The following is an 11,975-nucleotide window of genomic DNA, read 5'->3' as shown; positions in this document are numbered from 1 at the left end:
AAGTCAATAAAGTTCATTTGAAGTTCTTTTCGTATTATTGTTCTCAAACTACTACCTGACAACCCAAGATTGTAATCTACTCCCTCTTTGAAAGCATACAGCTTAGCCAATTTATCAGTTCTATCATGCATCTGAAGACCAATGTGAGATGGAATCCACAGCATGTGCACTCTGACTCCACTGTCCACAATCTTACCATATCTATGTCTGGCTTCTGACAAAAGCATGCCACAATTTATACTTAATGAGTTGAGAGCATTTATGGATGACAGAGAATCAGTTACAATTAAAGTGTCAACCTTAGATACATGGACACATTTGAGTGCAAGGAGTATGGCAAACAGTTCTGTTTGAAGGGTAGAGGCCCAGTTATTAATGCGTGCTCCAATTTCTTTATGAGAGCCATCACTCTGTGTGACAACAGCAGCACTACCAGCTGCACCAGTGGACTGGTGAACAGAACCATCGACGTAAATAATTTGTGAAAGATTGTTCTGTGTGACTAAGTTATCAATACAGCTTAAGGCATCATGTTTGGCTTCAAGACGAAGCTTTGGTTGTGATTTAAGAAGAGTTTTGGGGGGAAATGGAGGAATGGTAGTTTGGAATGGGGTAATATCCCATGGAGCAGGGAAATGTCTCTGTTGTCCAACTTGATATAGATCATGTAGCTGGTTCATGCGGAGGTCGGTTCCAGTTTTTTCGATCCATCTGGAAGGATGTTCACCAGTGCTGAGGAAAGTTTGGAGGGCTTCTGTGCAGGGGTTTGAATGGGCTAGCCTAAGCATATTGACCCCAATAAGAATATTTCTTTCAGTAACACGATCTCTAATGCTTGGAATATTAAGTTCTTTCCGCATATTTAAAATTTTGGCAGTACGAGGGCATCCTAGGATGATCCTCATTGCTTCGTTTTGCAGTTTTTCCAGCCCTCCAAGCTTCCAGTCAGACACGAGTGCAAGTAGTGGCGCTGCATAATCAACCAATGATCTAATATAAGCAAGATACATCATTTTCACAATTTTAACATTAGCACCATACCTGGGATGAAAACCTGCCACAACTCTAAGTGCTCTCAGCCTTTCTTTGTATTGGCGACAAAGTCTCGTTACAACAGGTCCAAGTAGTGGAACCTCAAAGCCTAGATACCTGTATCTGCTTACATATTCTAGAAGAGACCCATCATGCAACTGGATCTGACGAACTGTGCCTCTCTGCCGAGGAGGACGCCTGTTGAGTATCTTTGTTTTATCAGTAGAGATTATTAACCCCAGGTCCTGACACGAGGCTAAAACATGATTAAGAATGTTTTGGGTGTTGGAGAATCCGGTAGTGTGAATCATTATGTCATCAGCAAAACTAACCATATAATGATGGGGCTGGCTAGGCATGGCATTAAGTAAGGCATTAATCAAAATGTTGAAAAGGGTGGGACTAAGCACACCTCCCTGTGGGGTTCCTAATTCAAAATCTTTAGTTACACTTCTATGTCCCTGGAACAACACAGACGACTTTCTGTTGGACAGGTAACCTTTAATCCAGCGGAGAAGCCATCCTCCAACATCCATTCTGGCAAGTTCACTAATGATTACATGTCTGTTGGCTACATCAAAAGCGGATTTAAGGTCAAGGAAGGTAGTGTATGAGCTGTCAGTGTGCAGAGTGAGAAAGGTGGTAATGCAATGATGCACACTCCTTCCATGCATGAAGACATGCAACCGGGGTGACAAGAATTGCTTAATTCTGTGCATAAGACGATTAAGAATCATCCTTTCAAATGTTTTACACAAGCAGCTAGTAAGGGATATTGGACGAAATGAGTTTTGTTGTTTGGGCTTTGGAATGGGAATAATGAGGCTATTGGTCCATGATTTAGGGAGCTCCCCAGTGACATAACTCATGTTATATAATTCAAGTAAAGGATTACCTAGTACTCGACACAGCAATCTGGGTATGTTGTAAGTAATACCATCCTCACCAGGCGACGTGGAGTTGCCCTTAGTTAGTGCTGCATCAAGTTCATAATTAGTGAAAGGAATGTTGCCTTGCTGAGCATAAAGCAAACAAGTCTCTCCCTTGCATCATATTTGTCCATTAATTTCGCCTGTGTGGTACTGGGAAGACTGTCATAGCTAGATGTAGCAGCCCAAGCACTGACTAACTCATTCGCCCTATGCAAGGGATGAGGGTGCGCGATCTGCCCAGTTCTGTTACCCTTAATTCTATTTATGTCCCTCCATGCCCGGCTAAGTGGGGTGTGAGCATTGAGACATGTGATGATAGTGATGAGTGTAATAAAAGCGGAGAGTTGAGTGCGAGGGATAGTGTCACCTTCCATACATTCACAGACAAAGAGCGCAGTGACCTCTGTGTACAAAGACTCCCAAGAGGTCTCACTAATGGAAGTGCACTTAGGAGACTCATGGATAAGGATAATACTGATGATATTGATATTGATTATGTCTGTTTGTTATTTAGTAAGTTTTTTCATTTTGCTGAGAAATTGAATACTATCCCTGGACTTTTATAATGGAACCAAACTCGTATAAACTATCCATTTTAAGTTGGAATATTGCGTCACTTAGAAAAAGATTTTCTGACCTGCATCATAAAGTAACCACTGAATCCACTGATATTGTGTGTCTACAAGAGTGCAGAGTCCCTGAAAAATCCCAACCCCCTAAATTGCCATCGTTTGTTGCATATAACCTCAAATCTACTAACTCTTGTGTTCTATATATTAAAAAATCACTTCCCCATCAACTTCTTGCACACAAGAAAACAGAGGGGCTACAGTATCACGGTGTTAGGATTTATATTGGGAACTCTGCTCTCAACATATTTAACTTGTACGCTCCTGCTGATAAGTTTAATTACTTGGAGCTCCCAACTTGTGCTCAGTCTGAACCTACTCTCATTATTGGTGATTATAATGCAAGACACAAAAGCATTGGAAACTCTCAGTTTGGTAATCGTAATGGCAATCAACTGTTGTCACTCTTAAACAGTCATGATAATGTGCAAATTGTAGGTGACCTTGAACCCACACATATCTATGGAGGTGTCCTTGATCTGTGTCTTGGCTTCAACATTACTTCTGCCAGCTGTGAGTCTTCCATTGTAACAGATATAGCGTCTGATCATTTCCCAAGGCTAACCTCTCTAGATATTGGTAATACTATTCTCCCTGGTGGGATATTCAAACGGAAACGTCTTAATGTTTCCCCTGATCAACATGATGACTTTGTTGCACATGTGACTGACTGGTATAATTCCTATGAGTGTACCTCTGTCGAGACTTTTAACAATGACCTTGTGAGCAGTATTCAGAACTTCTTAGAGCCGCCTCTGAAACCTCCTACTACTCTAAATCCAAATGACTTCCATAATAATCATAAGTCTTATAAAAATCATACCTATTACAATGATTCTAAACTTCGAACATTGAAACGTACTGCTCGCAGACTAGGTCTAGCCTATAAAAATCATCGTACCCCTGAAATGCTGAGCCTCTTCCAAACTGCCCTTGCTGCTGCCAGAGAGCGTATGACAGAGCTGCGGCAAACAGACTGGGAACAATTTGTCAATGGTCTCAATGCTGTAGAAGTGAGACGTGATAATTTCTAGTGTTTTTCTTATATATACTGATAGTTGGCTTGAGTGATGTATAGTGTGCTTGATGCTCTTTCTTTTTTGTTTTGTCTGTGACGGGTTTCTTCTCCTGTGTCCAACAACGTGTGTGTGTGTGTGATAATTTATGTATGTACTTATTGTTCTCAACAGTGTTATACTATATATATGTATTATGTCTGTACAAGATATGCTCTCAATAAAATATAAAAAAAAAGAAGCTGAACAAGTTACAAAGGTAATGAACTCCAGATAGATCTGATCACAATCGTGGCCAAGGTACAAAGGTAATGAACCATCTACACGTCTATACATGGTTACAATCATGAATAAATTACAAAGTAATGAGCCATTCACACTTCCACACCCGGTCACAACTGTAGATGAATCACATCATTGTTCACACTGGACTGAAGACGTCACTTAAGCAGAAGAAGTGTTGTACCCCAGCTATAGGGCCTCTACGAAGATTGTAACTAATTGCTACACATCTTGTGCTGAAGGGGATTCACTGTGTCCTTGTCATAGGGCTGCCTCCTCCATAGGGGTGTAAATAGCACATCACTTGTACAAACTCTAACACTCCTTCGGGAGCCAGCGATGGGTCACCATTTAGCAGACTAGTGGCTGGACTTCGTTCCTGGCCAATATATTTTCATCATCAACACAACAACCCGTCCCCAGTGGTCAGTGGACACGAGAGGTCACGCTACCCCAAGATACCCCAGGGAAATGTTCAAAGAACATAAAAGTTCATTAGATAGCTACTAATAATCAGTAACAGCTACTAATAATCTAATTAATCAACAAAGAGAGTGTGGGAGGCGAGTGACTAACTCGCCAAGGTCTACTCGACTAATAGTAGGAGCGCTGCAGATAATATAAACGAGCTGTGATTAATTTCATATACAGGAAGCACTGATATTATTTGCAATAACAAAGACCTGGTCAACTTGAAAGTCCGGGTCAACATGTCCACTCAATGTCGCACACACACTCCGGGTCAACATGTCCACTCAATGTCGCACACACACTCCGGGTCAACATGTCCACTGAATGTCGCACACACACTCCGGGTCAACATGTCCACTGAATGTCGCACACACACTCCGGGTCAACAGGAAAGGTGGTGGAGTGGCGATGTAGGTAAGATATAATTTAAACTGTTAAACAAGACATAAAAGTGGAAGCAACAGACCTGGATATACTTGGCTACAGTTTCTCGAGGGACGAGAAAAGATAATCTTAGGTGTTATCTACAGACCTCCAGTCCCAGATAGGGAACACGGTAAACTTCTGGATAGGAGTATGTCTTAATCAGAGATTTTAACCTTAGCCAAACTGATTGGAACATGACAAGAAATCTTGAGTCTAGGGACTTTCCAGATACTGTATATGATTGATTTTCAAAAGTCTGCAAAAGTCGTCGTCTTTAAAAGTCTAAGAGGGACAAGAAGACACAGTTCAAATGTGAAACAAATGGGGGGAGCCACATCCCCTACAGGGAAAGTTTTTTTTTAGGGCCAGAAGGGAAAAAAGACTGGCAAGAAATGACAGTAATCTTACACCAACTGAAAACACTTCTGAAGCAGAGGCACGGACATTCTCCTCCACTCCAGAACAACAGATATTAGAGCCAACAAATAAAACCCCCCTAAATTCCACCAATATAACGACATTTGTCTTTGAAAACATACAGGGTCTAAAGCTGTCAAAATTCCTTACTTCAAGGGACTGTTCACAGAGTCAAATGCAATGTTTGCAGCATTCACAGAGACCCACATAAATTATCATTATGACAAAGAAATATGGATCCCAGGTTATAACCTTTTCAACTACGACAGACTAAACAGACAACACGCGTTGGTTGGCCTGTACGTCACAGAGTCGCTCATTTGCACAGAACTACTAAACACCTCAAATGATGTAGTTGAAGTTTTGGTGGTAAAGACTGAAAACCAAAACCTTGTCATTGTGGTAGTATACAAGCCTCCAGATGCAACTTCCCAGCAGTTCCAGGAGCAGCTTGAGACAACTGACCACTGTCTGGAAAATCTCCCAACTCCTGCCCCAAACATCTCACTACTAGGAGATTACAACTTGAGATATCTAAAATGGAGGAGTATAGCAAACAATGTTTTAGCAGAGATCACCCTGGGAGGCAGCTCAGATGAAAATTCACACACACATAAACTATTAAATCTCTGCACCAAATTCACCTTAAACCAGCAAATATGAGAGCTTACAACACTAGAAAATGTGCTGGACCTCATCTCCACTAACAATGACGATCAGATACGTAATATAACCGTATCAAAGACAATACACTCAGATTACAACACTCGGTAGGAAATGCAACATTCCCCCGATGAAAAGAAGGGGCGCAACGAGTACATTGAGAGACAACACAGTAAGTGTCCGGGGCCCAAGATTGTTCAACTACCTCCCAGCATACATAAGGGAGATTACCAATAGACCCCTGGCTGTCTTTAAAGTCCCTACCCGACCAACCGGGCTGTGGTTCGTACGTCAGCTTGCGTGCGGCCAGCAGTAACAGCCTGGTTGATCAGACTCTGATCCACCATGAGGCCTGGTCTCAGACCGAGCCGCGGGGGCATGACCCCCGAAACCCTCTCCAGGTAAACTCTAGGTAACAGAGATACAGACATGTTTGCACAGGGCTCCTGACCAGCAAAATGTGAGCAGTCATGCAGGTCTCTTCATGAAATTCAATTTCAATAACAAAAACATACAATGGGATCAAGTAAACCATGTCCTAAATGAAACAAGCTGGGAAGATATCCTAAACAACACGGATCCGAACATTTGGGTTGTAAAAATGAATTCTGTCGTTTTTGAGGTCTGCTCAAGATACATTCCATTAAGAAAAAGAAAGAGAAGATGTAAACTAGAAAGAGAGAGAGATGCTCCCTATAGAAGGGTCAATATATCTGAAATATATTGGCTGAGTGGGGCCAATATATCTGAAATACGAAGGGAGACACTGGTCAATGAAAGTGCAAATACCGAACTTAAGCTGAAGGAATCTTATAGGAGACAAGAATCACAGGAAGAACTAAAAACCATAAAGGAAATTGAAAAAAAAAATTCTTATTCTCTTCTGCCAAATCTAAGGGAAAAACAACATCCAGTATTGGGCCGCTGCTTAGGCGGGATGGGACATACACAGATGACAGCCAAGAAATGAGTGAGATACTAAAGTCCCATTACGACTCAGTGTTCAGCGAGCCGCTGCCCAGACTAGGGGTCGACAATCCAAATGAATTCTTTGTGAACGAAACCCAAAATTGGGTCATCTCAATGTCACGCCCATGCACTCTGCCCCAGGCTCAGACTCATGGAGCTCCATGTTCATCAAGAATTGCAAGAAGCCCCTGTCGCATGAATTCAGCATTTTATGGAGAGGGAGCATGGACACAGGGGTCATCCCACACACATTAAAAACAACAGACATACCCTCACTCCACAAAGGTGGCAGTAAAGCAATTGCAAAGAACTACAGACCGATAGCACTAACATCCCATATCATAAAATCTTTGAGAGGGTTCTAAGAAGCAAGATCGCCAACCACCTAGATACCTATCAATGATGCAACCCAGGACAACACGGGTTTAGAGCAGGTCGCTCCTGCCTTTCCCAGCTCTTGGACCACTATGACAAGGTCCTGGATGCTGTAGAGGATACAAAAAATACAGATGTAGTATACACAGACTTTGAAAAAGCTTTCGACAAGTGTGACCATGGTGTAATAGCACACAAAATGCATGATAAAGGAATAACGGGAAAAGTTGATACATGAATCTATAATTTCCTGACAAATAGAACAAAGAGTAATAGTAAACAGAGTAAAGTCCCAGGCGGCCACGGTAAAAAGCTCTGTTCCACAAGACACACTACTCTCTCCCATTCTATTCCTCATCCTCATTTCTGACATAGACAGACATGTAAACCATAGCTCCGTGTCGTCCTTTGCGGATGACACCCGGATTACCATGGCAGTGACCTCCATCGAAGACACTGTGAGACTCCAAGTGGACATCAACCAAATCTTTGAATGGGCCACTCAAAACAATATGATGTTCAACGAATAGAAATTTCAACTACTCACATATGGAAAGCTTAAGGAAATTAAAAATGTGTCAGGGTATACCACAAATTCTAACCATACAAAAGAGCGAAAAAGAAATGTGAAGGACCTGGGAGTGATAATGTCAGAGGATCTCGCCTTTAAAGACCACAACAATGTATCTACCTTATCGGCTAGGAAAATGATAGGATGGATAATGAGAACCTTCAAAACTAGGGACGCCAAGCCCATGATGATTCTCTTCAAATCGCTTGTTCTCTCTGGGCTGGAATACTGCTGTACACTAAAGGCCCCCTTCAAGGCTGGCGACATTGCAGACCTGGAGAGTGTACAAAGAACTTTCACGGCACACATAAGAACGATAAGCACCTAAATTACTGGGAACTGTTGAAGGTCCTCGATCTGTACTCCCTGGAACGGAGGCGAGAGAGATACATGATAATATCCATTTGGAAGAACTTGGAGGGATTGGTACCAAACTTGCACACGAAAATCACTCCCTGTGAAAGCAAAAGACTCGGCAGGAGATGCAACATTCCCTCGATGAAAAGCAGGGGCGCCACGAGTACAATGAGATACAGCACAATAAGTGTCCGGGGCCCAAGACTGTTCAACTGCCTCCCAGCATACATAAGGAGGATTACCAAAAGATCCCTGGCTGTCTTTAAGAAGGCACTGGACAGGCACCTAAAATCAGCACCTGACCAACCGAGCTGTGGTTAGTATGTCAGTTTGCCTGCGGCCGGCAGTAACAGCCTGGTTGATCAGACCCTGATCCACCATGAGGCCTGGTCTCAGACCGAACCGCGGGGGCGTTGACCCCCGACACCTTCTCCAGGTAAACTCCAGGTATAGCCAACATAATCAAATAAAATATTGAATAAATTATGATTTTTCTTAATTAATCTTAATTGTTATATTAACGTAATAAATTAAGTTGGTTATTTTCTGGTGTGGTCAGGTGGTACCACCTGTGCGTCACCTACGACCACCTGAAGCATCTCTACAACACCTTCATCAACGGGGAGCTGGTCTATGAACTCACTCACAAGTTTCAATATCAGATTTATGGTGACTACGCTCGTGTGGGCCAGAGTGGTGCACTCCATGAGAGTTACAGCGGCGCTCTCTCCCAGGTGAGAGTTACAGCGGCTCTCTCTCCCAGGTGAGAGTTACAGCGGCTCTCTCTCCCAGGTGAGAGTTACAGCGGCTCTCTCTCCCAGGTGAGAGTTACAGCGGCGCTCTCTCCCAGGTGAGAGCACTCCCGGTGGTACAACACTTTCCTCATATCCTCCATATTTACCTTTGTTTACTCTTCAACATCGATATTCTTCCACTTTGTTTCAGTTAGTGCTACAACTTGCAGCTTCTTTCCAGTCATAACATTATTGGTAAGATCATATATTCACAGACATTATAACAAAATGTGGTTCTTACTTTTATATAGTTGACTTTCCTTCTTATACGTGTAGTAGATTTATTATATTCATAAAATGTGTTCAACCTCTTACAGTCATTCAATAATCATTATTTTACTAGATCTAGAATTAGATTTCAGATCATTTATAAAAGCAAGTTGGTCACTGCTTCTGTTGATTTTTATGGGTAGAAATATTTGCCCGGGTTCATGAAAATTGAGGTGTAGATGTGAAAAATACACACATGCATTATAAAGTGATCCTTTATTATATGTGTATCTTGCACACAGTGAGCTTTGTGAAGTCACAAACAGATCTACCTGGGTAAAGAATACATAAGTATATATAGTGTGGAGAGTCAGGTGGAGAATGTTGGGTAGGTTGTATCTGAGTTGAACCTGCACGGGACGTCCAGTACAATACTTGTTCTTCTGGATAACACTTCCACTCAGGAAACTCCTTCAGATATCACCACCATCAAGTGAAAATCAAATTTTATATACAAAAGAATGGTGTTGATTCAGCTCTGGGAATACATATCTTCATATATTTTTAGAAAGCCACTTATACAAACATTGCACCAGGACCTGGCAAAAATTATCATCTCTTGCATTCCTGCAGGTCAATAACCCAGGGTTATTGATAACCTTCCCCCTCCCACAGGCTCCTGGACGCCGGTGACGGGTTTTGATTCCAAGAAGTAAACCTGATCTCCCTTTCTTTGGATCGAAAAATGTTGTTGTTTTAGAGACATTGAATTTGCTTTGAGTGGCCTTTGCTGACAAAAACACAATTATGTAAGCATTAACACAATATAAATGATGGTAGGATTGCTAGTGTCTTTTTTCTGTCTCATAAACATGCAAGATTTCAGGTACGTCTTGCTACTTCTACTTACATTTAAGTCACTACACATACATGTACAAGCATATATATATATATACACCCCTCTGGGCTGTCTTCTATTTTTCTTACTAGTTCTTGTTTTTGTTTATTTCCACTTATCTCCATGGGGAAGTGGAACAGAATTCTTCCTCCTTAAGTCATGCGTGCAGTAAAAGGCGACTAAAATGTCGGGAGCATTACTATATGTAAGAGGAGAAACTTTCGTTTTTCCTTTTGGGTCACTTCCCCCGGTGTGTTGAAAGAAGAAGAAAGAACACAATTTAAGATTTTAATTAGCCACTGAGGAAGTCAGTATATACTTATGATTCAGGTGAAGTAGTTTTTTTCTGGAAAATAAATTAACAAATGAGAGTCTTTCTTGACACTTCCAGCTGAATTTTCCATTGTTTACACCTGCAGGTTAATGTGTGGGACTCAGTGTTAAGTGAGAGCGTGATAGCAGGCATGGCTGCCTGCAGGAGTGACCCTCAGGGTAATTACGTGTCCTGGGAGGCAGGGTGGGACCTATACAACATCACGGAGTATCAGGTTTCTTTGGAGTACTTCTGTCATCAGAAAACAGACGCCATCTACTTTACATTTCCGGTAACAGTAGGTCCTGCATTCTATATATGTGAGGCTCTGGGCACTCACCTGCCTCTCCCAACAACTTGGAACCAAATTAAGTTTTTAGTCAATACTACTGTTCAGCGTTATCGTGGTCAAGGCGACATTTGTAAAAACGCTTTATGGAGCCCAGTTACTGACATCGACATAGAGGGCACATGGGTGACCCACTATGACAATGCCCTCGCTGCACCCTTAATATGGAGTGATGGGGAACCAAATGGTATTTTTTATGAGAACTGCATAAAGATTGAATCTAAAGGTTTGTCTGACATTGATTGCATCCACTATGCAATATGTGCTTTGTGTGAATTCTCCGACCTACCGATCATGTCCCTCCTGGGCACCTGTGAGCTGGAAGATCGCAATGTTTACTTCATCGCATACCAGGAGAATGTGGGAGATCTTTATTTTAAAGGATATGGAGAGTACCACATCAGGAAGGTAGGTAAGGACTGGCTGTGGATCAACGTGGTGACAAACAAGACACTAGCCAGGCTAGACCCCAACGCTCCTTTCGGCATGCCAATGGGTCGTCGTGTTTGGCATCTAGAAACAACAGTTTGTGACCAAACAGAAGGTTCACGGACCTTCGTTCTCACACCTTGTAACACGAACAGTTATACCTGTGATGATGCCACATGTATTCCTCACGAGAATCGCTGTGACTTAAAATATGACTGTCTGGACCGTAGTGACGAGGCTGACTGTGAGCTTGTCAGGCAGCCTGCAGATTACAGGAATGATCTGTCACCTCGTCTGAATAGTAACAAGAACGATTCAAGTTTACCCATAACTCTACACATTAATATTGAGTCCGTCACCGTCTACACAACAGAGATGACAATGCAGCTCTCATACGAGATCGATATGGTCTGGGTTGATAACCGTCTCGACTACCGCAACCTGAAGGTGAACGACAGCCTTAACAGAGTGACTTACACAACCATGATGGGTCTTTGGTCTCCCACCGTTGGATTTGTCAACACAGAGGGACACCAACATACGGAAGTTGATATTGAATCTTCTTTGTACCTTCAGCGACTGCAACCACCAGACGAAAGAGACTACAGTGCCCCCGGCGAAGGTAAGAAAAAAAAACACTAATATTTGTTATTTGTGTGTGTGTGTGTGTGTGTGTGAACTCAGCTTAAGTCGTAGTGAATGACTGTCAATAAATAAAGAGAAAGTGGTTGTGGGAAATGACAGTAGGGTTGCAGACAGTAGTCACTGACGCAGACAGGACGCAGTAGTGCCTTCTGTGAGACTTTCCTATTAGAAGCCCAGTAACTCAGCGGTAAAGCGCT

At 42.3% G+C, this 11,975-nt stretch overlaps 1 protein-coding gene across 1 annotated transcript in view; it reads left to right on the top strand.

Moving 5' to 3' along the window:
• The window catches only part of LOC138851755 (uncharacterized), a gene marked incomplete at its 3' end in the record, with an annotated part of 28,200 nt that extends 16,445 nt beyond the window's left edge, over window positions 1-11,755 (top strand). The window contains exons 4-5 of the mRNA XM_070081197.1: window positions 8,700-8,874; window positions 10,462-11,755. Coding sequence (XP_069937298.1) covers window positions 8,700-8,874; window positions 10,462-11,755 — 1,469 coding nt within the window. The remainder of the gene's footprint in view (window positions 1-8,699; window positions 8,875-10,461) is intronic.
• Window positions 11,756-11,975: the final 220 nt, after the last annotated feature.

The sequence above is a fragment of the Cherax quadricarinatus genome, unplaced genomic scaffold (genome assembly GCF_038502225.1).
Source record: "Cherax quadricarinatus isolate ZL_2023a unplaced genomic scaffold, ASM3850222v1 Contig1949, whole genome shotgun sequence".
In the NCBI taxonomy this organism is placed as follows: domain Eukaryota; kingdom Metazoa; phylum Arthropoda; class Malacostraca; order Decapoda; family Parastacidae; genus Cherax; species Cherax quadricarinatus.
Note: the sequence above shows the minus strand (reverse complement) of the source record. Positions and strands in the feature narration are given on the sequence as shown.